Genomic DNA, 26,119 nt, shown 5'->3' with positions numbered 1-26,119 from the left:
GGCAGATGGTCAGCCAAGAAATCTCTCGCTAAAATATTGTTGAACATAACTGTTATTACCGATGTGACAGAAAGCGAAACATATTGTACATTCGCTTGAATTACACTCATAGCTTCAGCACCGAGAAGAAAGATGCGATAAAAACTTTGTCGACGTGTGCTTTCAGTTGCCAGACGTCGTATTAGCTAGCCCCGCGTTTTACCTCAAGAATACGACCCTAGTCAAGAGTGATGTAGTCAGACTGCTGTCAAGAATTCCTCCGGGAAGTGCCTCAGTCTACAATGTTGCCAGATCGAGTATATTGCCGGACATAGAATTCTGAGGGGAGCACGACTGTATTGTCCACCTTACGTGAACGACTCAGCGGTCAATGTTTTTGTCTAAGACTGTATCTACAACACATATTGCACGCCCAAGACCCAGAAGAATTCACAAAATATCAGTTTATGACAGCAATATTAATTATAGCGTTCCAAGTATTCATAGTATTGTATACGTGTGTGTATAAACGCCTTCCAATGCCCACTCAAGGAAGACAAGGATACACAGTCTAGCTTCAATGTTATAAATACGCCTCAGTTTGTGGATGAACTGAGCCGAAGGTTGATTATAGTTTTGGATATTTAGCAGTACTGTACCCATTGGTGTTAAAATCGATTTCAATCAATGATTCCCACAGCTATAGGAACACTACCTGTGATACCTCTTGGACAAAATACTTACGCAGCGCTATCAGACAAAAACATCAACCTGACACAAACTGTGAGAAGTTTGTTTTACAACCTTCGTACCTGAATAAAGGGCTTTTCCTGTTTGAGATATCTGTGAACGTTGCTGCATAAGGCGATTTAAGAAGAAACTAAATTCCTTCAGCTACGACAATGTTTAAAGATATCTTCTTAACGGCACTAAATCGTGGTTTGTGAATCGTTTACCGACCATCCTCTGCCGCATTTCGCTGGTTGGAAGGCAAAAAGCTCAGTGACAAATTACACAGAAGGAAAAGGGGGACGAAACGTCTCCCACTGGAAGGTCTTGTTGTTTTATTTAAATGATTACAAAATCAGGTAAAACGAACAGTGAGGTTGTCAGTATAAGCACATTACTGTTGTCAGTACGATGATGCACTGCCCAGGGCCTGTAATGAGAAACGGCCCGTTTAGGTCAGACATATTGTATACAGAAGTAGAAGAGAGAGCACTTCTAAATTCTACAATCCGTATGCATTGCATACACACAGTGTTACAGTGTACTTATGGAGCCCAATGAGTGAACGGCCTATTTTCCGGTGAGAAAGGGCGATTCCAAACAGTCTTTGCTACATTAGGTTACTTAAACTGGCGTCACTCTGAGCTAGAATTTATGGTCAGCGACTAAGTGTAAGGTCAATGAGTCGGATGTGGGTCTTGCAACTGTGAAATTCTGCCCTACATTATAGAAGCGAATATTAAATTTGAACTAATATTGCGAAAAGTTTGAACTTGCATAGCTTAGAATGAAAATCTTTCTGTTTATTGCAAAGGAAAACAATTGATTTTCTAAAACATTATCTGTCATACACAACTTGAAACAGGTCACGTCGACCAAATCATATGGAAGAACTCACAGCGACATCCATCGGAAGGCAGTAAGATCCCTTGGCTTTTGGTTTGGCAGTATTCGACAGCCATTTCTAGGCGCAAGTAAATAAAGAAGGGCAGTGCGTTTTTGTTATCAAGCAACGACTTCATCAATTACTTTAGTTTTAATGTAATCTACGAGTATTTGCTCATGTTTGATATTAACATGAAAAGGATTCTGTGGACAGGGAAAGAACCTGTTCTTGGGCACCTGGTCTACAATCACCAAAAGGCTTTAAATTATATTCAAGCACATGTGTTCCAGCAGCGGTGTGAAGAAAATGATAGTAATAATGACGGTAATAATCGAATTATCCGGTAACTTCACACTTCACAGTGGATTTTCTCGAACTAAAAAATTTGTTGAATTAGTGAAAATTTCAAAATGGCTTCACATCCAGGCTATGATGCCTAGAAGATTCTTTTCATCCTGATGACATAAGAATAGCATAATATCCGCGTCAGAAGCTTTCTTCTGCTGAACCATTTTTTCCACCGTGACTAATTTTGTAAGCTAAGCACATCATCCGTTACAGCACACTCCTGGGGCTGGGAAATGTGGCCACAATGGTCTGGTGGATCGAACTACCACAGGTGCAACGCGTGGGTTCAGACTTTTACTTTTGAGACGCACAAACAGATTTACTTTACCTCTGGCAACCTCAAGAGAAAGACGTTATAATCCAGAATCCGCATTAAACATCAAGTTCCTTCATTACCAACTGGGCAGAGCCAGTTTGTTTTGGATGATGACATAGGCGGAAGTCATGGTAAACAGAAATACTGTCGCCACTAAACTTACTTACATTAGAAAATTTTATTTTGTTTGATGAACCGATAGCCATTTAAAGAAACAGGGCTCTTATTTTGTTTGTACTTGATTGAACTAGAGGCGTTGAAACATTTGGTGCTGGACTGTGATTCGAATTCGTATCTCCCCTTTTGAGGTTCTGAATCTCTCGGAACAGTATATTTCAATAATTTCGTTCCATTTCTCAAGACTGCACTCTTCCCTAGGTCTCTTCCAAAGGTAAGTATGTGGCTCCGAATCCTGATCCAGTACAAAAATATTCTTAATTTCATTTTCACGTGCAAACCAGCCTGCTAGCGAAAATTAATGTGCATTTTTAATGTCTGTTCATGTGTTGTCAACAATCACTATAGGCGTCGTTATTTCTCGTCAGACACGCACACATCTTACTGTTGATGACTAAGCAATTGATACGTAAACTATATTCGTGGATGATACAGAAGGACGGTAGGTATGCGGTTCGATTGTCGCTCAGGCACAAAAATTTGTATCCTTATTTTAGATTCAAACACCTAGCAGCTGGTAAGAAAAACCGATACGTAACATTTCATTTTACTTAATTAACAATCCGAGTATGAGTTGGATTCGTATCTCCATCACATAACTTCTCATCATGCACTTTATCTTAAAAAGCATGCACACTTTGTTGCATCTGAATGGGAGTATATTAGACATCTTTCGTGGTTAGTTAACAGGGACGAAAGAGTCTTGATTGGAGTCATGGTTTATTACAAAAACTGTCGTCTTTTATTTTCAAGCTTAGATTTGGTTACTGATATTGGCGTTAATTTCAGTAATTCCTGACTCTCCACGGCTAGTCAGCAACATGATATGATTAAATTAGATTAGATCCGATTACATTAATACTTGTTCCACAGATCATGAATACAACACTTCGTAATAATGTGGAACGTGTCATTTTAATGAAAGGTTTCTTTACATACCATGTTTCAATTTCTTTACAACTACTTTTTATTGTCTCTCTCATTCTTTTTTATATTTATGTCTCTCTCACTCTTGTCACACACACACACACACACACACACACACACACACACACATTCTTTTTTTAATTTTATTTGCTTGTTGTGCTCGACTATGGGCCAGGCACGAAAATGATCATGATTGAATTTCTTAGTTTTGAGTAAACCTATGAAAGGAATATAAAAACAACTATGAGAGTTACTGATTTATGATGCTTAGTTTGCAGTCAGTTCTGAGTATTATTAGTAACTCTACTCCAGTCGCTAAAACTAGTTACAGAAATGCGAATCAGAGGCATTACGTATTCCAGCCCGTGGCAGCAGCATCTTTGAGACGCCAGCTATGGTCACTTCCCAGCCCACTGTAGGCACACATCTGTTCGTCCTGTTCCTGTTGGTACTGTAACTGAGATTTGGCAACAAGACAAGGTATGTTTGGCAACTCTGTGATCGACGAGTTACTTCCTGGTGTGCACGAAATGAAGCCTCAAAGTTCACTGATTTCCAGTGATTTCCATAGAATAATCTGAGTTATTATTCCTTGAGGTGTAACAAAACATTGTAAATTTACGGTTTTCAGTCCACGAAAGTCATAGTACTCTGAAATCGCAACTAATCTCGTCCTTTAAATAGCGGTTTACGAGTTCTAGAAACTATTGGCCTCGTAAGAGGAAATGAAGGAACATATTTCTTCCTAGCTCTGTGGTAATGTACTGACTTGCGAAAAACCATCTGTTATGCTTCCCGGATGTAGTAATACTGACTGTGAAATTTTTATCCCTCCTGTGAAAGATCTACAAGCAGTCAGATCAAATATCGATAAGGAAATCGTAAGAAAATACTTTCGGCTCATAGTGCAATGGTGAAAAACATTCAATGCTGCACAACAGGTAACGCCTCATTCCGCTACTGAGAAGCAAATTTTGGGTTTCCAGGATTACATAACTTTGTTTATAAAATGCCACAGTGCGCAGGTTTCGTAAGGTTTCTTTCAGTGTTGTTAAAACAATAGTAAACATGAGAGACAAGTTAATCATCAACGATATATGTGAATTCTCTTATGTTATCTATAACTCTCTGACAATACACATGCAGTTTATTGATTACATGCATGTAGAAAACTTGCTGTGAGTTATGGCTATCAAACAAGGTTTTAAGAAGAATAAAATGCCACTATCACACGACAGCTAATGTAGGAAATATTTTTCTGACGTATTTTGGCACGATGCGCTCTCCCCATACTTAATACAAAAGTTTGGAGTTGCATCTGCTGCCTGGCCGTCTATTAAACCTGAAAAGAACAAAATGTTGCAGAAGTTAGCCCTTTATCCACATGCGGCTATTTTGGGTTTAGAAGTGGAGGGAATAATGTTCAAAGTTCCATTAGATTGATAACCTCAGCAGACATCAGAATTGCGTTTTAAGAAATGCAGCAGTGAATGTATTCGAACTCGCGACACTAGCGTAATAGAGTAGCTCAAGTGGAAAGGAACACTTCCCATTTAAATTTCTGCATCCTACAGTGTTGACAGTTCTGTGTAGGTGGCAGTTACATGAACTGCAACTCAGACCGCCCTCAACGCGGAATTTGACTTCTTCGTGACAATACAGCCCGACTACAATTTGTTGTTTGATCAAAACTGTAGATCCTTCAGCATCTCCACATGTTGCGCGTGAATGAGTTTGAATCCTGGCCCGGCATTAAAGTTTTCATTATGTATTATCATGCTCTAAAATGAGAACACCTATCTGCTGTTGGATAATAATTTTGGCTTTTAATGTATTTTCATTCGTTGTCAACACTAACGATATCTGACGTTTTTGACTCCCAGTGAGACACATAACTATTTGCGAGATCACTGTAAGTTCAAGGATGTGATTCCGAGCTGCTGGTGGATAAAAATTCGGTAGCTGACGTCTCTTTGTGTGTAGTCAACAACGATATGTGTGGGGATCGATTACCAGTCAGCACTGATCTCTTCGTCATATTACACTCCTGGAAATGGAAAAAAGAACACATTGACACCGGTGTGTCAGACCCACCATACTTGCTCCGGACACTGCGAAAGGGCTGTACAAGCAATTATCACACGCACGGCACAGCGGACACACCAGGAACCGCGGTGTTGGCCGTCGAATGGCGCTAGCTGCGCAGCATTTGTGCACCGCCGCCGTCAGTGTCAGCCAGTTTGCCGTGGCATACGGAGCTCCACCGCAGTCTTTAACACTGGTAGCATGCCGCGACAGCGTGGACGTGAACCGTATGTGCAGTTGACGGACTTTGAGCGAGGGCGTATAGTGGGCATGCGGGAGGCCGGGTGGACGTACCGCCGAATTGCTCAACACGTGGGGCGTGTAGTCTCCACAGTACATCGATGTTGTCGCCAGTGGTCGGCGGAAGGTGCACGTGCCCGTCGACCTGGGACCGGACCGCAGCGACGCACGGATGCACGCCAAGACCGTAGGATCCTACGCAGTGCCGTAGGGGACCGCACCGCCACTTTCCAGCAAATTAGGGACACTGTTGCTCCTGGGGTATCGGCGAGGACCATTCGCAACCGTCTCCATGAAGCTGGGCTACGGTCCCGCACACCGTTAGGCCGTCTTCCGCTCACGCCCCAACATCGTGCAGCCCGCCACCAGTGGTGTCGCGACAGGCGTGAATGGAGGGACGAATGGAGACGTGTCGTCTTCAGCGATGAGAGTCGCTTCTGCCTTGGTGCCAATGATGGTCGTATGCGTGTTTGGCGCCGTACAGGTGAGCGCCACAATCAGGACTGCATACGACCGAGGCACACAGGACCAACACCCGGCATCATGGTGTGGGGAGCGATCTCCTACACTGGCCGTACACCACTGGTGATCGTCGAGGGGACACTGAATAGTGCACGGTATATCCAAACCGTCATCGAACCCTTCGTTCTACCATTCCTAGACCGGCAAGGGAACTTGCTGTTCCAACAGGACAATGCACGTCCGCATGTATCCCGTGTCACCCAACGTGCTCTAGAAGGTGTAAGTCAACTACCCTGGCCAGCAAGATCTCCGGATCTGTCCCCCATTGAGCATGTTTGGGACTGGATGAAGCGTCGTCTCACGCGGTCTGCACGTCCAGCACGAACGCTGGTCCAACTGAGGCGCCGGGTGGAAATGGCATGGCAAGCCGTTCCACAGGACTACATCCAGCATCTCTACGATCGTCTCCATGGGAGAATAGCAGCCTGCATTGCTGCGAAAGGTGGATATACACTGTACTAGTGCCGACATTGTGCATGCTCTGTTGCCTGTGGCTATGTGCCTGTGGTTCTGTCAGTGTGATCATGTGATGTATCTGACCCCAGGAATGTGTCAATAAAGTTTCTCCTTCCTGGGACAATGAATTCACGGTGTTCTTATTTCAATTTCCAGGAGTGTATTTCTAGTTCAAACATGCTCATATGTCACTGCTGGTGTAACAAACCCGTATTTAACGTTCGTTTTCTCTAGAATATATCAGCGATAGGTGCCGGGTTGGAGTCCTCGGAACGTAAAAATTAATGTTTGATCTCGTCATTTCAGTTAAAACATCTAGCTACTGCCGTGAAAATCTGATATGTCACAGTTGGTTATGCTTCGATAACAATCCGAATAGGTTCTGGGTTCGAATCCCGGTCCAATAGAAAGCTTTACCTCACGGCATTTTAAGTAAGTCACTTGTGAAGAAGTAATATTTAACATCTCTCGTAATTCGTTAACACGAACAACAGTTGCTGGGTAGAATTCGAGTACGTTGAAAATGATTTCGTTTTGTAATTTAAAGTTGATATTTCCTAACTGGTACTACCTAAAATCGAGGTATATCACTCTCTGTGTGCCCAGTCAGGAATGACTGTTAATTTCCGTCAGTCATGAAAGCTTTGCTTAGTCTGCATGACCTGAGATTGAATCCATATGCAGACCGAGACGGTTCGTCTTGTCATTTGAAGTTCATCCATATTCCCAACTAGCTGCTCGTGAATAACTTAAATTTTTAATATCATTTTCTGTTAAATAATAAGAACGGTATGTTTCTCTGAAGAAGAAATCATGACTATGACGATCTTACTACGTGCATTACCTATCTGACGTAATAATGAGAGTGGTAACATTTCAGGTATGTCATTTATTGCAACAAATGTGAGCTTACAAGCCTTAAGGACAGTTTTATCTGTGATAAGGTGTTCCCTGATATTTGTAGTATCGTGGTATTACTTTTCATCTTGAGTTATTGCGATACAGAGCAGTGTTTTCTAGTGGAGACTTGTTGGAACCATTTTCAATAGTCCAACGACTATCCCGAGGAGCGATTAGAGGACCTGCTAGACATCTGCGTTATGCGGGTTGCATGCTAATCAGGCGATATGCAATTCAGTTCATACGGATACTTTTGAGCACGACTGTACATTCTCTACCATTATTAAATTTGACATTTTAATTGTGTATTTTTACTAATCTTGAAAGTTTAAAATTGCTGTCCTGAAAAAATTATCTTAATGTGACTTACACTGTTTTCCTATGGGCTGTTCACCTCTCTGTCATTTTGCTGTGGGCAGTAGCGACGTTCCAATGCCAGGCACCACTCTTGTGTTTTGGACGGCTGTTAACTGGCTGAGTAATTCCGGCACTTGTGGCACTGTGTTGGTAAGGTGAGCTGATATAAGTTTCTGATGGCTCTCTGGCTGTTTTATTACCAGCGATACTTTTAGACCTGTAAATTGTTTTAAAATAACGTCAGATCAAATGACGGCTAGCGACCAATTTATCTCTCCTACAGTGTAATCTGTTTAATATTTGACAGGTCTAGCTCGCGACACAAGCTTGCCGGTTTTTCTTGATTAAACTCTTTTTGTCACTGAAAAGTCTAGTTGCCACTTTACATTCCGCATATTGAAATTACATTAATACTTGAAGGGGCTAGATACCGGCATCTATTTGCTGATTTTTCTGTATTACTTGTTTTTAGTCATTAAATGGGGATAGCGCCAGTTTTATCTCCTTTAATTGAAATTAGTTTAATATTTGAAGCCGCTAGTACCTGACATTTTCATGTAAAGTTCCTCTAACATCTTTCAGGGACCCGTATCCGTTTACCGTTTGCTATATTCAAACAGTTTTTGACACTTTAAGGAGGTAGATGCCGACCTTTATTGATTATGTTTCTTGTCTTGGGTTTCAGCGTAAGGAAAGATCGTAACTTGTCTTTGGTTCAAAAGGCCCTGAGCACAATGGTACTTAACTTCTGAGGTCATCAGTCCCCTAGAACGTAGAACTACTTAAACCTAAGTAACCTAAGGACATCACACACATCCATGCCCGAGGCAGGATTCGAACCTGCGACGGTAGTGGTCGCGCGGCTCCAGACTGTAGCGCCTAGAACCGCTCGGCCACTCTGGCCGGCCCTCCACCGCAAAACGAACTCCCAAGCTTTAGTCATCACTAATCATATTGGAGGTTTCATAAATGGTATAGTGTCAGATGTGATTGAAACCAATGAATCTGCCACTTCACAGTTCTTAGAAATAATAAACGTGAACAAGTGCACGATACAAAGACAGAGGCAGAATGCGGCGCACCAGATGCGACAGGATGGCCTCGCGAGTAACCACGGCATTCTCCGTCACAGTCCCTAGAAGTAAACCCACTGACTGCTGGGCTGGCAGGGTACTGCGCGTGTGTAGGTGGGACAGCAGTGTCTGAAGCCGTACTGAGAAGGAGGCAACCAAGTCGGGTCGCTACTGGCAGCTGTGGCGTACACATGACTTGCATTTGGCACTGCTGATATAAGTTACATGTTAACGAATGATCTTAGTTCGATCTTTGTACCATGTATTGAAGAAGTCAAGGAGTGTTTGTATTATTTGTCAAAGTATGTAGAAAATTGTTCTATAGCATCATAAACACACATGACACAACTACTGATCCAAGTTACTGTTAGAGTGCAGTAGTGTATCTCGCGTCCGTCGGCCGTCGTAATTTAATATATTATTATTATTACTATTATTGATTGTTGCCGACTTGCGTGGTGGGCCTTAATAAAAATTATATTTCATTCAATTTTGATTTACGATTAAATGCTTTTGTGGAGGTCTCCTTTTTAACAATATTAATCTTAAATTATTTGTTACGTTAATGAACGTTAGACTCGCTGAATCTTATAACATGAGCATATAAGCTGAACAATGTAATAAGCTTTTCATATTAATTTCCTCGGCTAGTCAGCTCACTTTAAAACAAAAGATCTTTAGTTATTAATTACAATTACGGCCCACACAGGCGCGAGCGTATTTTTTCTTACCTCCGTTAACCATTGTATTGTAGTCGGAGTCCTGGCTCTGGCTCTCGGCTATGGTACTGAAAATAAGAATCTTAAAGCTACGTATTTTCTGCAACTTCGTGCGGCTGTGGAGAAAAATGAATATTATGTTAATAGCGGTCGAGTTTTCGCTTCCGCTAATTTTTTATAAGTTAATATCGCCACTTAATGGCGCCGTTGGCTGCATCGGCCGCTGCGATTGCTGAACTGTAAATTACTTCAATGCAGGTTAATTCACGGAAGGCGGACATGAAATCTGGATCACCTCTTACAAATTAAAAGTGCACAATGATATTAAATGAATATATTATATGCTTAATTATTACAAATATGCTTACATTTGCGAGCACACGCAAGATGTCCGTCTACACGCAACCAAGACAAGAGAAGAAGTGAAGACGACTAAAAAAATTAACAAAAGAGCGTATCTTGTCGTCTCTTTAGATCATTTTGTTACATTTCTTTGCACTTGAAACTTACACAGAGAAATTATTATTTTGCGGGTACATTATAACATATATATATATATATAACTCAATTTTTAAATGTCTCTTCTTTATAAATACCGTTTTTTAAGTCTTTTCGTAATATAGCACTGGGGACGCTATATTGCCCCCCGAAATGTTTATGTCACAAAAAATGTTCGTGTTTATTGAAATAAATACTTCCTGTTTCATGTCCACAGTGTCCACACGCAGATTTTTCTTTCACAGTCTACATGTGTCACATCGTATATCTTAGTCATTGTTCTTAATGATGTTTCTTGCACACAAAGTAATACAGACGAAGTTATTTACATAACAATATAATACACATTTGGTTACGTATACAGTCATGTACAAAAGAAAAGGACATAGAATACAATTAGTTTGATAGTTATGTTGGTACATTCATTTTGGCTGATTTTTTTTTGGGGTTGCAGCTTCTGCAGTGTTCAAAGGTATACAATCACGATGTAGTCTGTAATTTTAGCAGTCCCAGGGGTGTCAACTGTTCGCTCCCCATTTGGCGCGTCCCTAGGGAAACCCTGTGGAAAACCTCGGCGGAGCGACAGACTAACTGCTTTGGTTACTTTCACTTATTTGTTTCTGGAATGTCGTTGTAGTACAGGATGTGCATACGTTACGAACAATTTTCGTTGCACTATGCACAGAAATGAGGTCGTTATAAAAATTTATATATCGTCGTTATTGATTGCGGTGTCGTTGATGATCTACGCCGCGACGTTTAGCTCGCGACGGCGCCGGTTGGTGTGTTCGGTGCTCAGAGTTCGCGGCGGCCGCGGAGAGGTCAGCGCCCGCTCGACTCCAGCGTGTCTCTCGCCGCCGCGGAACGTAAGAATCAGCTGATCGGCTGCACGGTTGGCGATGCGCTTCTGTCTCGCCCGGGCGTGATGGAGTGGGATGATATCCGCCCCCCGCGCTTCTTGGCAGGAGTCAGCTCTGCTACGCATCTCCGACGTAGTACAGGAAACATACACGCAACCAACGTAATATTTCCCTCCCGCTGCAGATGGTTACGCTAGTGGTAAAGAAGCATTTATTAGTGCGGCAGTTGTTACGTTTTCGCCAGTTTCCGAGTGTCAAGCCAGCATTATCCTGCAGAATACATGACATGGATCTTCTCACGTGAATGCAGTTTTGATGCGGTACTGTTCCCATTACACGTCAGTTTTTGTCTTGATAAAATTATTTATGTTTTCGTCGCACTCGCAGGCACTGGTGAGTGTCCCAATACGAGCTTAGCATAAACATTCGCCGTTTCTGCTGTCGCTGTTTTGCAACAGTCCACGCATCGCATTCCAATCTCCCATTATTGTACTCACTGAAATTACAAAAATATTGACTGTGGGTTCACTTCACGTTAACAGTTCACATTTATAAACAAATTCACAGTTTTTCGTGGGTAATATTGGCGTTTGGCGTCTTCACCGCTGTTGAACGCTCAATACTAGCACTTCACTGTCCTTATCACAGTTTCACCTTCACAGTTTTTCACACTGCTTAAAGTAACTGTTTCGATTAGTTCACAAACACTAATTATTTCATTCAGTCTGAGCCGGCCGGAGTGGCCGTGCGGTTCTGGGAGCTACAGTCTGGAACCGAGCGACCGCTACGGTCGCAGGTTCGAATCCTGCCTCGGGCATGGATGTGTGTGATGTCCTTAGGTTAGTTAGGTTTAATTAGTTCTGAGTTCTAGGCGACTGATGACCTCAGAAGTTAAGCCGCATAGTGCTCGGAGCCATTTGAACCATTCAGTCTGAACTGGGTTTTGGGTTGTGCTGTATTTTGCCAGTCTCTCGCGCTAATTACCTCTTTCCATTTTCCACTTACAGAGTCGTACTTGCCTTCAGACTTTTGACTATACTATTGTATTTCCGTCTCATCTGAGATAAGTCCCCATGTCATGTCTGCCTACTCATTTCGTACTTGCCCTCCAGAGCCAGGCTCTACTTTACAAAACTTTGCCTCTCGCATTATTTTACACATTTGTAATCTAGGCCTAGCGTGCAAGCTCTTAGATTAGTATTAGATTTGAGACTTTTGTTTAAACGATAAATTCGTGCAAATCTCTGCCTCAGCAGATGGCAGTATATTTTAACAGTGCTTAGCGGTAGTCGCATTTATTGATTTGCTTTGTACCTTGTCCACAACACATGAGGTACCTTGGGTGAAGTACACGCTGCACTCATATTGTTAAGTAAATTATGATTGAGCATACTTCAGGATCGGTATAGACATAAATACATGGAACAACATATACACTATAATATTGAATTTTCATAAGTTTCATTACTACTACAGTTCAAAAATATTCATGACACACTAATGAAAAATTCTTTGATCATTACATGCTGTTGAATTTCTCTTTTTTTAATATTTTTAAAGCATTTTTAAAAATGAAATTTGTAAAGTATTCTATGTTCATTTTTCTTTCAAAATGCAATTACTTAAAAGTACTGTTATTCCTTAACATCCACAATATTGAATCACACTAATCTTGTGTGCCACATTGTCTTTAAATGTGACACTAAAATCTGAACATTTACACACAGAAAAAAATGCACTCTGAACTTAACCTACTACTCACCTATATATAAACGTTGCTCTACTGAGCGAACTTCTTTAAGTCTTTGTATGGATAGAGTCCTCTGATCTCTTCCGATTCTACGTCACTCAACCAATAGCTACATCCATGTGGTATGTCTATGATTTTGTAGGGCCCGGCATACAACGGTTGCCATTTCTTTTCTTTTTCGCTAACAGAGATGACTAGGGATGAGTCATTATTAGCACCAAGTCACCTGGTTGATACACTGTTACCTTCTTTATCTTCTTGTCATGCTTCTCCTTTCGGCGCTCCGCGCACCTCGTTAAATTATTTAAAGTCTCAGCTATAATCTGTTCGTGAGGTAAAACTTGTCGTGGTACAGTCGGTAATGGTGACAGCTAGCTGTCGGTTTCATTCTTTCCCAACATGACTTCTAGTGGAATATAACCGGTGGCTGAATGTGGCAATCTCTTGTGGAGTTCCTCAAAAATCAAAACGTATTTTGCCAACTTGGTGTGGCGATTCGGGATGTAAGTTCTCATGAACCTGTTCAACTCTTTAAAGGCACGCTCCACAAGACTCCCCTCAGGGTGAAATCGAGCTACAAAAATGTGTTTAATACCTTACTCTTGTAGAAACGTTTTCCATTTGAGACCAGTAAAATAGGTGGCATTATCGGATAATATGATCCCATGAACCATGGACCTTGCCGTTGGTGGGGATGCTTGCGTGCGTCAAGGATACATATGGCCGTACCGTAGGTGCAATACAACGGAGGGGTGTCTGTTGAGAGGCCAGACAAACATGTTGTTCCTGAAGAATGGCAGCAGCCTTTTCAGTAGTTGCAGGGGCAACAGTCTGGATGACTGACTGATCTGGCCTTGTAACATTAACCAAAACGGCCTTGCTGTGCTGGTACTGCGAACGGCTGAAAGCAAGGGGAAACTACAGCCGTAATTTTTCCCGAGGACATGCAGCTTTACTGTATGATTAAATGATGATGGCGTCCTCTTGGGTAAAATATTCCGGAGGTAAAATAGTCCCCCATTCGGATCTCCGGGCGGGGACTACTCAAGAGGACGTCGTTATCAGGAGAAAGAAAACTGGCGTTCTACGGATCGGAGCGTGGAATGTCAGATCCCTTAATCGGGCAGGTAGGTTTGAAAGTTTAAAAAGGGAAATGGATAGGTTAAAGTTAGATACAGAGGGAATTAGTGAAGTTCGGTGGCAGGAGGAACAAGACTTTTGGTCAGGTGATTACAGGGTTATAAATACAAAATCAAATAGGGGTAACGCAGGAGTAGGTTTAATAATGAATAAAAAAATAGGAGTGCGGGATAGCTACTACAAACAGCATAGTGAATGCATTATTGTGGCCAAGATAGACGCAAAGCCCATGCCTATCACAGAAGTACAAGTTAATATGCCAACTAGCTCTGCAGATGATGAAGAAATTGATGAAATGTATGACGAGATAAAAGAAATTATTCAGGTAGTGAAGGGAGACGAAAATTTAATAGTCATGGGTGACTGGAATTCGTCAGTAGGAAAAGGGAGACAAGGAAACATAGTAGGTGAATATGGATTGGGGGGAAGAAATGAAAGAGGAAGCCGCCTTGTAGAATTTTGCACAGAGCATAACTTAATCATAGCTAACACTTAGTTCAAGAATCATAAAAGAAGGTTGTATACCTGGAAGAATCCTGGAGATACTAAAAGGTATCAGATAGATTATATACTGGTAAGACAGAGATTTAGAAACCAGGTTTTAAATTGTAAGACATTTCCAGGGGCAGATGTGGATTCTGACCACAATCTATTGGTTATGAACTGCAGATTGAAACTGAAGAAACTGCAAAAAGGTGGGAATTTAAGGAGATGGGTCCTGGATAAACTGAAAGAACCAGAGGTTGTAGAGAGTTTCAGGGAGAGCATAAGGGAACAATTAACAGGAATGGGGGAAAGAAATACAGTAGAAGAAGAATGGGTAGATCTGAGGGATGAAGTAGTGAAGGCAGCAGACGATCAAGTAGGTAAAACGACGAGGGCTAATAGAAATCCTTGGGTAACAGAAGAAATATTGAATTTAATTGATGAAAGGAGAAAATATAAAAATGCAGTAAATGAAGCAGGCAAAAAGGAATACAAATGTCTCAAAAATGAGATTGACAGGAAGTGCAAAATGGCTAAGCAGGGATGGCTAGAGGACAAATGTAAGGATGTAGAGGCTTGTCTCACTAGGGGTAAGATAGATACTGCTTACAGGAAAATTAAAGAGACCTTTGGAGAGAAGAGAACCACTTGTATGAATATCAAGTGCTCAGATGGCAACCCAGTTCTAAGCAAAGAAGGGAAGGCAGAAAGGTGGAAGGAGTATATAGAGGGTTTATACAAGGGCGATGAACTTGAGGACAATATTATGGAAATTGAAGAGGATGTAGATGAAGACGAAATGGGAGATATTGTACTGCGTGAAGAGTTTGACAGAGCACTGAAAGACCTGAGTCGAAACAAGGCCCCGGGAGTAAACATCATTCCATTAGAACTACTGATGGCCTTGGGAGAGCCAGTCACGATAAAACTCTACCATCTGGTGAGCAAGATGTATGAGACAGGCGAAATACCGTCAGACCTCAAGAAGAATATAATAATTCCAATCCCAAAGAAAGCAGGTGTTGACAGATGTGAAAATTACCAAACTATCAGTTTAATAAGTCACAGCTGCAAAATACTAACGCGAATTCTTTACAGACGAATGGGAAAACTGGTAGAAGCGGACCTCGGGGAAGATCAGTTTGGATTCCGTAGAAATGTTGGAACACGTGAGGCAATACTAACCTTACGACTTATCTTAGAAGAAAGATTAAGAAAAGGCAAACCTACGTTTCTAGCATTTGTAGACTTAGAGAAAGCTTTTGACAATGTTAACTGGAATACTCTCTTTCAAATTCTGAAGGTGGCAGGGGTAAAATACAGGGAGCGAAAGGCTATTTACAATTTGTACAGAAACCAGATGGCAGTTATAAGAGTCGAGGGGCGTGAAAGGGAAGCAGTGGTTGGGAAAGGAGTGAGACAGGGTTGTAGCCTCTCCCCGATGTTATTCAATCTGTATATTGAGCAAGCAGTGAAGGAAACAAAAGAAAAATTCGGAGTAGGTATTAAAATTCATGGAGAAGAAGTAAAAACTTTGAGGTTCGCCGATGACATTGTAATTCTGTCAGAGACAGCAAAGGACTTGGAAGAGCAGTTGAACGGAATGGACAGTGTCTTGAAAGGAGGATATAAGATGAACATCAACAAAAGCAAAACGAGGATAATGGAATGTAGTCAAATTAAGTCGGGTGATGCTGAGGGAATTAGATTAGGAAATGAGACACTTAAAGTAGTAAAAGAGTTTTGCTATTTAGGGAGTAAAATAACTGATGATTGTCGAAGTAGAGAGGATATAAAATGTAGACTGGCAATGGCAAGGAAAGCGTTTCTGAAGAAGAGAAATTTGTTAACATCGAGTATAGACTTAAGTGTCAGGAAGTCATTTCAGAAAGTATTTGTATGGAGTGTAGCCATGTATGGAAATGAAACATGGACGATAACTAGTTTGGACAAGAAGAGAATAGAAGCTTTCGAAATGTGGTGCTACAGAAGAATGCTGAAGATAGGGTGGGTAGATCACGTAACTAATGATGAGGTATTGAATAGGATTGGGGAGAAGAGAAGTTTGTGGCACAACTTGACTAGAAGAAGGGATCGGTTGGTAGGACATGTTCTGAGGCATCAAGGGATCACAAATTTTGCATTGGAGGGCACCGTGGAGGGTAAAAATCGTAGAGGGAGACCAAGAGATGAATACACTAAGCAGATTCAGAAGGATGTAGGTTGCAGTAGGTACTGGGAGATGAAGAAGCTTGCACAGGATAGAGTAGCATGGAGAGCTGCATCAAACCAGTCTCAGGACTGAAGACCACAACAACAACAATGATCCGTGGTTTGCCAACATTAACAAAATAATCTGTTCGTAATTTCAGAATGAGGGGTGTGGCCGTTGAAGCTTTTACAGGATACAATTTTAGAAATTTGGAAAAGGCATCACATACAGCAAATATATATTTCACACCACCTCTGCCAGTGGGTAGTGGCCCTAGAATGTCAACAGAAACTAGTCGTAATGGTTTGTCAGGAACAACAGGGTGCAATTCACTTACAGTGGGCAGATTTGTGGGTTTCGTTCTTTTACAAACTACACAAGTCCTTACAACATTCTGAATTATTCTTTTCATATTCTTAAAATGACATTGTCTTGCGAGAAGTGCTCTACATTTTCAATGCCCACTTGTCCCCACGAAAGGTGCACGTGCCAGATTAAATCACTGATACATACTTCCGGTACACAGATGCACCACAAGTCCTTGTTAACATCCTTCCGGTAATATAATACCCCATTTTGCACAGAATAATGGCTACCTATCTGATTTCCACCCGAAGCTAGGAGTTCTTGTTTGACTTTTCCCAAGGCGAGATCTTCGTCCGGTAAAATAGGCAGTTGCTTCCACGCCTGCAGGAACTTATTGCGAGAAGTAGTGTCTTTCATGACTAAAATTTTGTACTCTGTTGCCTGTTCTAGTATTTTTGTTAGCTAAGGCAGAGCTTGCGGCAACCGTGACTAAGCATCAGGTACTATGTTGTCACAACCTTTTATATACATTATTTGAAATTGATATTCCTGCAGAGCTAGCACCCACCTAGTCAACCTGTCGTACATTAACTTGCATGTCAGCAAAAAACTTAAGGCCTGATGATCACAGAAAATTTTTACATTTTTTTCCGTATACATAATATCTGAACTTGTTCATGGCCAATACTACTGCTAGTGTTTCGAGTTCTGTGACTGTATATGATCGTTCACAACTTGACAACACTCGGCTTGCGAAACCGATTATTCTTACGTTCTTGTTTCCACCTTCTTCATCGATTTGGAATAAACAAGGGCCTAGTCTAACAGTGGAAGCGTCTGTAGCAAGGCAAAATTCCTTTGACATGTCGGGATGTGACAATGGATTAGCATTTAGAAGGGCTTGTCGTATTTGCTTAAATGACTGCTGGCACAGTTCATTCCATATCCAGCGAGTATTCTTTCTCAACAAGTTTAACAGGGTATCATCATTTAAAAGCTGGTCAAGTACGAATCGTTTTAAAAAGACACTAGACCCAGAAATGCCTTTAACTGCTTCTTGGTTCTAGGAGGGGGGAAGTTCTCAATTGCTGCCAGTTTGTTCGGATCGGGCACAATATCTGTAGGTGATACTACATGACCAAGAAATTTTATTCTGTCCCTGCCAAATTTGGATTTTGCGAGGTTTGCGGTTACGCCTGTGGTGTCACCGCCAGACACCACACTTGCTAGGTGGTAGCCTTTAAATCGGCCGCGGTCCGTTAGTATACGTCGGACTCGCGTGTCGCCACTATCAGTGATTGCAGACCGAGCGCCGCCACACGGCAGGTCTAGAGACACTTCCTAGCACTCGCCCCAGTTGTACAACCGACTTTGCTAGCGATGGTTCACTGACAAAATACGCTCTCATTTGCCGAGACGATAGTTAGCATAGCCTTTAGCTACGTCATTTGCTACGACCTAGCAAGGCGCCATGTTCAGTTACTATTGATATTGTAAATAATGTACAGACAAGAGCTATGTTCAACATTAATGGATTAAAGTTAAGTATTCCACCATCTGCGTCCGTTTTTCTAAGTTCTAATTTCCTTGTCCTGTTCCAGACCTCACGCCAGCCTGCGTGAGCTTACACGCGTGCCTTTCGGCTTCCTCTAAACTTCGTGGGTTGGCTCTCCTGCCAATCCACAACAACGCCCACATCAGAAAATCTTTTTAGTACGCATCTCAGCGTGTCCATGTGGCTTTCCCACTCGGGAGTAGCTATTAATAAGTCATCGACATACGACGTTACTCGGTCCAACAAATCTGGTCCTAATACTGTATCGAGCGCTGCAATGAAGACACCTGCGCTAACATTTAATCCAAATGGTAAAACTTTTAATTGGTAACTTCTGCCAGCAAACACAAAGCAGTGTACTTTCTTGATGATTCAGTTAGTGGGATTTGCCAATACGACGAACACATATCGACAGAGGTCAGATATTGAACTCCATAAAACTTCTGCATCTGTTCATCCAGGTTTTCTGGTCGCGTTCTGGCAGGTACAATTATTTTGTTAATACCGCGCGCATCAAGCACAAGACGTATACTGCCGTCCGCTTTCGCTGCTGCCACGAGCGGACTGCTGTACGGGGACAGAGATGGTTCAATTATCCCCCAATCAAGCATTTTTCTTATTTCCTTCCTAACTGCCTCCTTCTGTGACCACGGGATGGTGTAGTTTGCGTGACAGAAAGTATCGTGAGGTACCACTTCGATATTATAGGTGTAGCCCTCGATAACACCGGGGATTTTCCGAAAACACATTCTCACAATCTTTAAGTAGCTGAGTCGATTCGTTTTGTTGTGCTTCAGTCAAATGTTCTAAATCCGTGACTTTCATGGCTATCAGTTTCCTTTTTTCCTCTCTGTCTTCAGTAATAAGCTCTTTATAATATGCTTGCCTTGTACTTAAGTCAGAATATAAATTCATTACCTGTATTCCTTCGAATCTAGACTGAAAGCTCCGGCAACATTTACCCTGCACTTCCCGTGTCCTCAACAATGGCAAAATTACACGTCTACCCTCATTCATATGGCTTACTTCTCCGCACAAGAGGTCGATTTTTGCGTCCCTCTGGCGTAAAAATTCCATCCCCAGGATGCTAGCAACACCTAATCCCTTAACTACTAGGAACGAGCTTTTCATTGCTTCATTTCCTACCGTAAACTCGACTTGCACCTCGTGCTTTATGACATGAGATTGTGCACCTATTGCACCTGTTACACGACAATTCTTCACTGGCAATACTGGTATTTTATTATTTTGACTCAAGTATTTGTAAAAATTTGCACTCATGACTTTGGTTGACGCACCGGTATCGACTATTATCTGTATTGGTGCTCCCTACATATCTGCTTGCAATATAGTCTGCACAACACTTTTGTCGGTTCGCTTACATTCCTGCGGTATGTCTACAAGTTCCTCTTCTGTTTTTATTCCCTCATTGTATCTCAGCATACAAAGTTGATGGCTGTCATCCGTGAATGTCCCCTCATTACACCTTCCTGCAGCCAACAACGGAGAGCGTATTGTGGGTCTCTCTTCTTTTTTTTTGTTTTTTTTTTTGTTTTTTTTTTTTTGTTTTTTGCTACTGTTGGGTTGGCCGCGCTGCCTCCCCGATGGCGTATTTTGATATTATGTATGGCTCTGGTTTGGCGGTGGTCGGTTGTAACTTCCTGACATGTTCTGTGATGGACCTGGGTTGGCGTTCCATTGTGGCGCTGTGTTTTGTTGCCACTGTGGTGTCGGTTCATTACTACCACGCCACTGGTTTCGGTTTGCGGTTACCACTATATCCATTAGTCATGCGTCCATCATGATGTCTCTTCCAATTTTGACGATTATAAACCGTTGCCGTTATAACCATTGCCATTTTGCCTCGATTCTGTTGCCGGTGCTCTTGCCTATTCCCGTTACCATTTGGTACTAAGTTACTACCGTTACTGTGGCTGCCATTGTAATCGGCTTTTTGTTGATTACAGCCTGCATGGTTCCACTTCTTTTCGGTTTTCATGTCTTCGATCAATAAGTCAACAGAATCCACTATTTCCATGAATTGTTCTATATCATATTCCGGCACATTGATAAAATATCTTTTACTTTCGCTGTAGAACTTCATTTTTATTAATCTGATTATGTCACGATCGGACATGGGCTCGACCCAGTGCCTGGTTTTGTTTATATACTTTTCAAAATACACTCCTGGAAATTGAAATAAGAACACCGTGAATTCATTGTCCCAGGAAGGGGAAACTTTATTGACACATTCCTGGGGTAAGATACATCACATGATCACACTGACAGAACCACAGGCACATAGACACAGGCAACAGAGCATGCACAATGTCGGCACTAGTACAGTGTATATCCACCTTTCGCAGCAATGCAGGCTGCTATTCTCCCATGGAGACGATCGTAGAGATGCTGGATGTAGTCCTGTGGAACGGCTTGCCATGCCATTTTCACCTGGCGCCTCAGTTGGACCAGCGTTCGTGCTGGACGTGCAGACCGCGTGAGACGACGCTTCATCCAGTCCCAAACATGCTCAATGGGGGACAGATCCGGAGATCTTGCTGGCCAGGGTAGTTGACTTACACCTTCTAGAGCACGTTGGGTGGCACGGGATACATGCGGACGTGCATTGTCCTGTTGGAACAGCAAGTTCCCTTGCCGGTCTAGCAATGGTAGAACGATGAGTTAGATGACGGTTTGGATGTACCGTGCACTATTCAGTGTCCCCTCGACGATCACCAGTGGTGTACGGCCAGTGTAGGAGATCGCTCCCCACACCGTGATGCCGGGTGTTGGCCCTGTGTGCCTCGGTCGTATGCAGTCCTGATTGTGGCGCTCACCTGCACGGCGCCAAACACGCATGCGACCATCATTGGCACCAAGGCAGAAGCGACTCTCATCGATGAAGACGACACGTCTCCATTCGTCCCTCCATTCACGCCTGTCGCGACACCACTGGAGGCGGGCTGCACGATGTTGGGGCGTGAGCGGAAGACGGCCTAACGGTGTGCGGGACCGTAGCCCAGCTTTATGGAGACGGTTGCGAATGGTCCTCGCCGATACCCCAGGAGCAACAGTGTCCCTAATTTGCTGGAAAGTGGCGGTGCGGTCCCCTACGGCACTGCGTAGGATCCTACGGTCTTGGCGTGCATCCGTGCGTCGCTGCCGTCCGGTCCCAGGTCGACGGGCACGTCCACCTTCCGCCGACCACTGGCGACAACATCGATGTACTGTGGAGACCTCACGCCCCACGTGTTGAGCAATTCGGCGGTACGTCCACCCGGCCTTCCGCATGCCCACTATACGCCCTCGCTCAAAGTCCGTCAACTGCACATACGGTTCACGTCCACGCTGTCGCGGCATGCTACCAGTGTTAAAGACTTCGATGGAGCTCCGTATACCACGGCAAACTGGCTGACACTGACGGCGGCGGTGCACAAATGCTGCGCAGCTAGCGCCATTCGACGGCCAACACCGCGGTTCCTGGTGTGTCCGCTGTGCCGTGCGTGTGATAATTGCTTGTACAGCCCTCTAGCAGTGTCCGGAGCAAGTATGGTGGGTCTGACACACCGGTGTCAATGTGTTCTTTTTTCCATTTCCAGGAGTGTATTTGCATAACGTTCCCATCTTAGGATTGTAACAACTACTTGCATAGTCTTTCTTGGACGCTATTTTTGCAAGAAAGAACATTCAAACTGTTGCATCGTTAGACATTTTTCGCACACGTCGGTGCCACACAGTGCCACGTCACCTTGAATAAAGGAGACCACGAACTGTATTCTTTGTCTTTCCGTCCATGTCCTGGGAAACACATTCCTGAAGCTCTTAATAAATACCACAGGGAGGACATTTCGTTTTTCGCTATTGAAGGATTGGAATGTCCTGTGTTTTATCACGTTGTCCTCCTTTTTGCACATCTGATTGCTTCATTCTGTGGCACTCATTACTTCGTGATGTGCGCTGCACGGTATCGCATATTGTTCGTGCCCGTAATTCCCATTAGGCTGTGGTTGCGCACTCGCACCCTGCCTACCGTCAGCGTTATTATAGTAATCAGTAGGCAGAGTCGGATTCATTATCTGTCCGCCACTGTTTACATTGCTTTCCAACGCAGACAGTCTCCGCGCGACCTCCTGTTGCCAATTCGGCAACTCCTCTGTCACACGGGCTTTGATCTGTGTTAATTCGGCGTGTAGTGCGGCAGCGCTAGCGTTAGTATTTACACTCGCGGCCGCAGTCGCTTGTTCTACAGCTGTTTTTACGTCGCTTTCAATCTTCGCAGATATCTCGCGATCCTTTACTTCTAGCCATTCATTAAATTCATTTTCGACTTTTAGAGCTTGCACTTCCAAATATGCATCAATACTTCTCCGTGCATCTATCTCCACATTATCCACGCGGGTGGTTAAAGTTTGGACATTGTCTTCAAGCCTAGCCTGTGATATCTGTAATTTTTGCTTCTCGCCGGCTAAGCTTTGCAAGCGTCCCGCATATTCAGTCTTCCGTTCTGATTGCCCACAATTTCTGGTTTGCGTATGCTACCCCAATTGATTTCTTAAGACTTTTAAAGTGGTTGTATTACGGCCCAGCTATAAACCCGACCGCCCGAATCTCGTGGTCGTGCGGTAGCGTTCTCGCTTCCCACGGCCGGGTTCCCGGGTTCGATTCCCGGCGGGGTCAGGGATTTTCTCTGCCTCGTGATGGCTGGGTGTTGTGTGCTGTCCTTAGATTAGTTAGGTTTAAGTAGTTCTAAGTTCTAGGGGACTTATGACCACAGCAGTTGAGTCACATAGTGCTCAGAGCCATTTGAACCATTTTTTTTATAAACCCGACCAATTAGTTACTGAGGACACTTCCCTTCCATATCCATTGCACTAAACTAAATAATAATGAGACTATTTAGCATACTGAGATGGTACACCACGGCCTGCACCTACTGTGTGTACTTACAAAGTTGTATGCTTTGTTTTCCCACCACACACTTGCTTTCAAATAATACACGTTGGTGTAGCATACGAAAAAAATCTCTGCTTCTCACACACTTTCGTAGCCCATTAGCCGTAAGTAATTGGGTCCTTTGACATACTACTGATTAGCACATAGTGCAAGAATAGTCATTGAGGATAGGAATAAGTGGCATAATTAAGCTGAGTGGCATACGATACATTTATTTCACGTTATAGCGTATAATATTACCGTGCTACGCAGATGAGAAGCTGGTCAGAGAAGGACACGTGCTCTAATTTGGACTTGTCCCCACAGCACCACTCCTACTCTGTTTCTCCTCTCCAGGGATTTCCCCGAGTTAAAACGAGAGGAAAACTGAAACAACCCAATTTATTGCGCATGTATCATTAGCGCTTAATCATACCAGAAAATAATGAGACTATGGCAGCTCGACTACAGTTTGTATATTCCGGCATGTCATGACAGTATTTTTAAACAAGCTACAAAGAAACTCAGTGGAGAAGCAGGGAGGATCACAAACTAAATGTTGCAAATCTGTCAACTCTCAGATTGAAGGATGTACGCTTCTACGAAAAAGAAGTTAGCTACATAGGGGAGAACAGATTACAGAAATCTCTGCAGTATTCTCCCACACGTGTTGCAGCCATGAAAGACACTCACAGAAATTGGTCACAAGTGCGGAGAAGTGTCCAGGCCAGGATCCTACCCAGAGTCATTAGAGACATCGGACAAACGTTATTACGGCTGGTTACCTAACCATCTGCAACAACTATAAAATCATACTACGTAAATCGGCATTATGTGATGTTTGCAATACAGAAGTGAATGTAGCTCTTACTGATGACTATTATCGTGTATATATCACAGACCTTTCAGTGTCTCTGAAATGAGCTTCATAAATGCCTTAGCCTAAACCCTGGGTTTAGTCTATTGTTGATTTCATTGAAACGACAGAGAGAGAGTGACCTACAGAATAAACTGAAAATGAAACGTACTTTCGGTTCGGCAACTATTATTGTTGCAGATGTACACTAAAAAACAAGACAACAGTTGGTCAAATACGTAAAATTTATTTTTTTGTTTTAAATAAACCAAGGATTGTTAATGAAAATTGAAAAACGAATAATCACAACCAACATTAAATGAACACAGCAAAAAACTAGACTCAGAACGACAAACGAAACCGAAAACAAACAGAACAAAATCTGAACACAAACAAGAACTTAAAGGAACAAACGAACATTTTTTCAGTGGGTGCAAGCGGCACTCGAGGGTTGGTTACAGGGTCTCTCAGTTGCCAGCTCCACCACTACATGGACTTCATCCATCTTGGCATCACCCATGACACTCTCGGCTGCATCCTCCTCTAGATCTCTAGGGGCTTGTTCCGTCTTAGCAACATTCACGAGAGCCTCAGCTGACCCCTCCTCCTCATCTTCACAGTTTGCATCCATCTGGGCAGCACCCATGAGACTCGCAGCTGCCTCCTCCGCTACGTTTTGATGGGCTTGTTCCATCCTGGCAGCATTCACGGGACCATTAGCTGCCCTTTCCTCCACATCTCCACATGCTGGGGCAATCTCAATAGTATCCATGACACCCTCATCTGCCCCTTCCTCAATTTCACCACACGCTTGACCCACCTTGGCAGCACTCATGAGACTTTCAGCTGCCTCCTCCTCTAAATCTTGATGGGCTTCTTCCATCCTAGTAGCATTCACTACACTCTCAGCTGCTCCTTCCTCCTCATCTCCACATGCCAGGTCAATATCACAAACGTCCACGACACCCTCATTTGCCCCTTCCTCAGTGTCACCACATGCTTCACACATCTTGGCAGCACCCATGAGACTTACAGTTGCCTCCTCCTCTAAGTCTTGATGGGCTTGTTCCATCTTGGCAGCATTCACGAGACCCTTAATTTCCTCTTCCTCCTCATCTCCACATCCTGGGTCAATATCATAAATGTCCACGACACCCTCATCTGCGCCTTCCTCAGTCTCTGCAAATGCTTCACACATCTTGGCAGCACCCATGAGACTTTCAGCTGCCTCCTCCTCTAAATCTTGAAGCGCTTCTTCCATCCTAGCAGCATTCACGAGGCCCTTAGCTTCCTCTTCCTCCTCATCTCCACATGTTGGGTCAATATCAGAAACGTCCACGACACCCTCATTTGCCCTTTCCTCAGTGTCACTACATGCTTCGCCCATCTTGGCAGCACCCATGAGACCCTTGGCTGACTCCTCCTCTAAATCTCTACAGGCTTGTTCCATCATGACAGCATTTACGAGGCCCTTAGATGCCTCTTCCTCCTCGACATGCTGCGCCAATCTCAGCAGCATACCCGAGACCCTCATCTTCCCCTTCCTCAATGTCTCCACAAGCTTCACCCGTCTTGGCAGCACCCATGACACTCTCAGCTGCCTCCTCCTGTAAATCTTGATGGGCTTCTTCTATCCTGGCATCATTCACGAGACTCTCAGCTGCCCCTTCCTCCTCATCTCCACACACTGGGTCAGTCTCAGCAGCACCCACGAGACCATCATCTGTCCCTTCCTCAATATCTCCACGTGCTTCACTCATCTTGGCAGCACCCATAAGACTCTCATGCTCCTCCTGCTCTAAATCTTGAC

The 26,119-nt window shown here is 43.2% G+C and overlaps 1 protein-coding gene across 1 annotated transcript; it reads right to left on the bottom strand.

Annotated features, from left to right (window-relative positions):
- Positions 1 to 24,733: 24,733 nt before the first annotated feature.
- On the bottom strand, positions 24,734 to 25,762 carry LOC124613256. Its single transcript, XM_047141948.1, has one exon. It carries the CDS (start codon positions 25,760 to 25,762, stop codon positions 24,734 to 24,736), a length of 1,029 nt encoding a protein of 342 aa, XP_046997904.1.
- Between the last annotated feature and the right edge of the window lie 357 nt (positions 25,763 to 26,119).

The sequence above is a fragment of the Schistocerca americana genome, chromosome 4, assembly GCF_021461395.2.
Source record: "Schistocerca americana isolate TAMUIC-IGC-003095 chromosome 4, iqSchAmer2.1, whole genome shotgun sequence".
NCBI lineage: Eukaryota > Metazoa > Arthropoda > Insecta > Orthoptera > Acrididae > Schistocerca > Schistocerca americana.
This window is presented reverse-complemented; position numbering and strand designations above follow the sequence as displayed.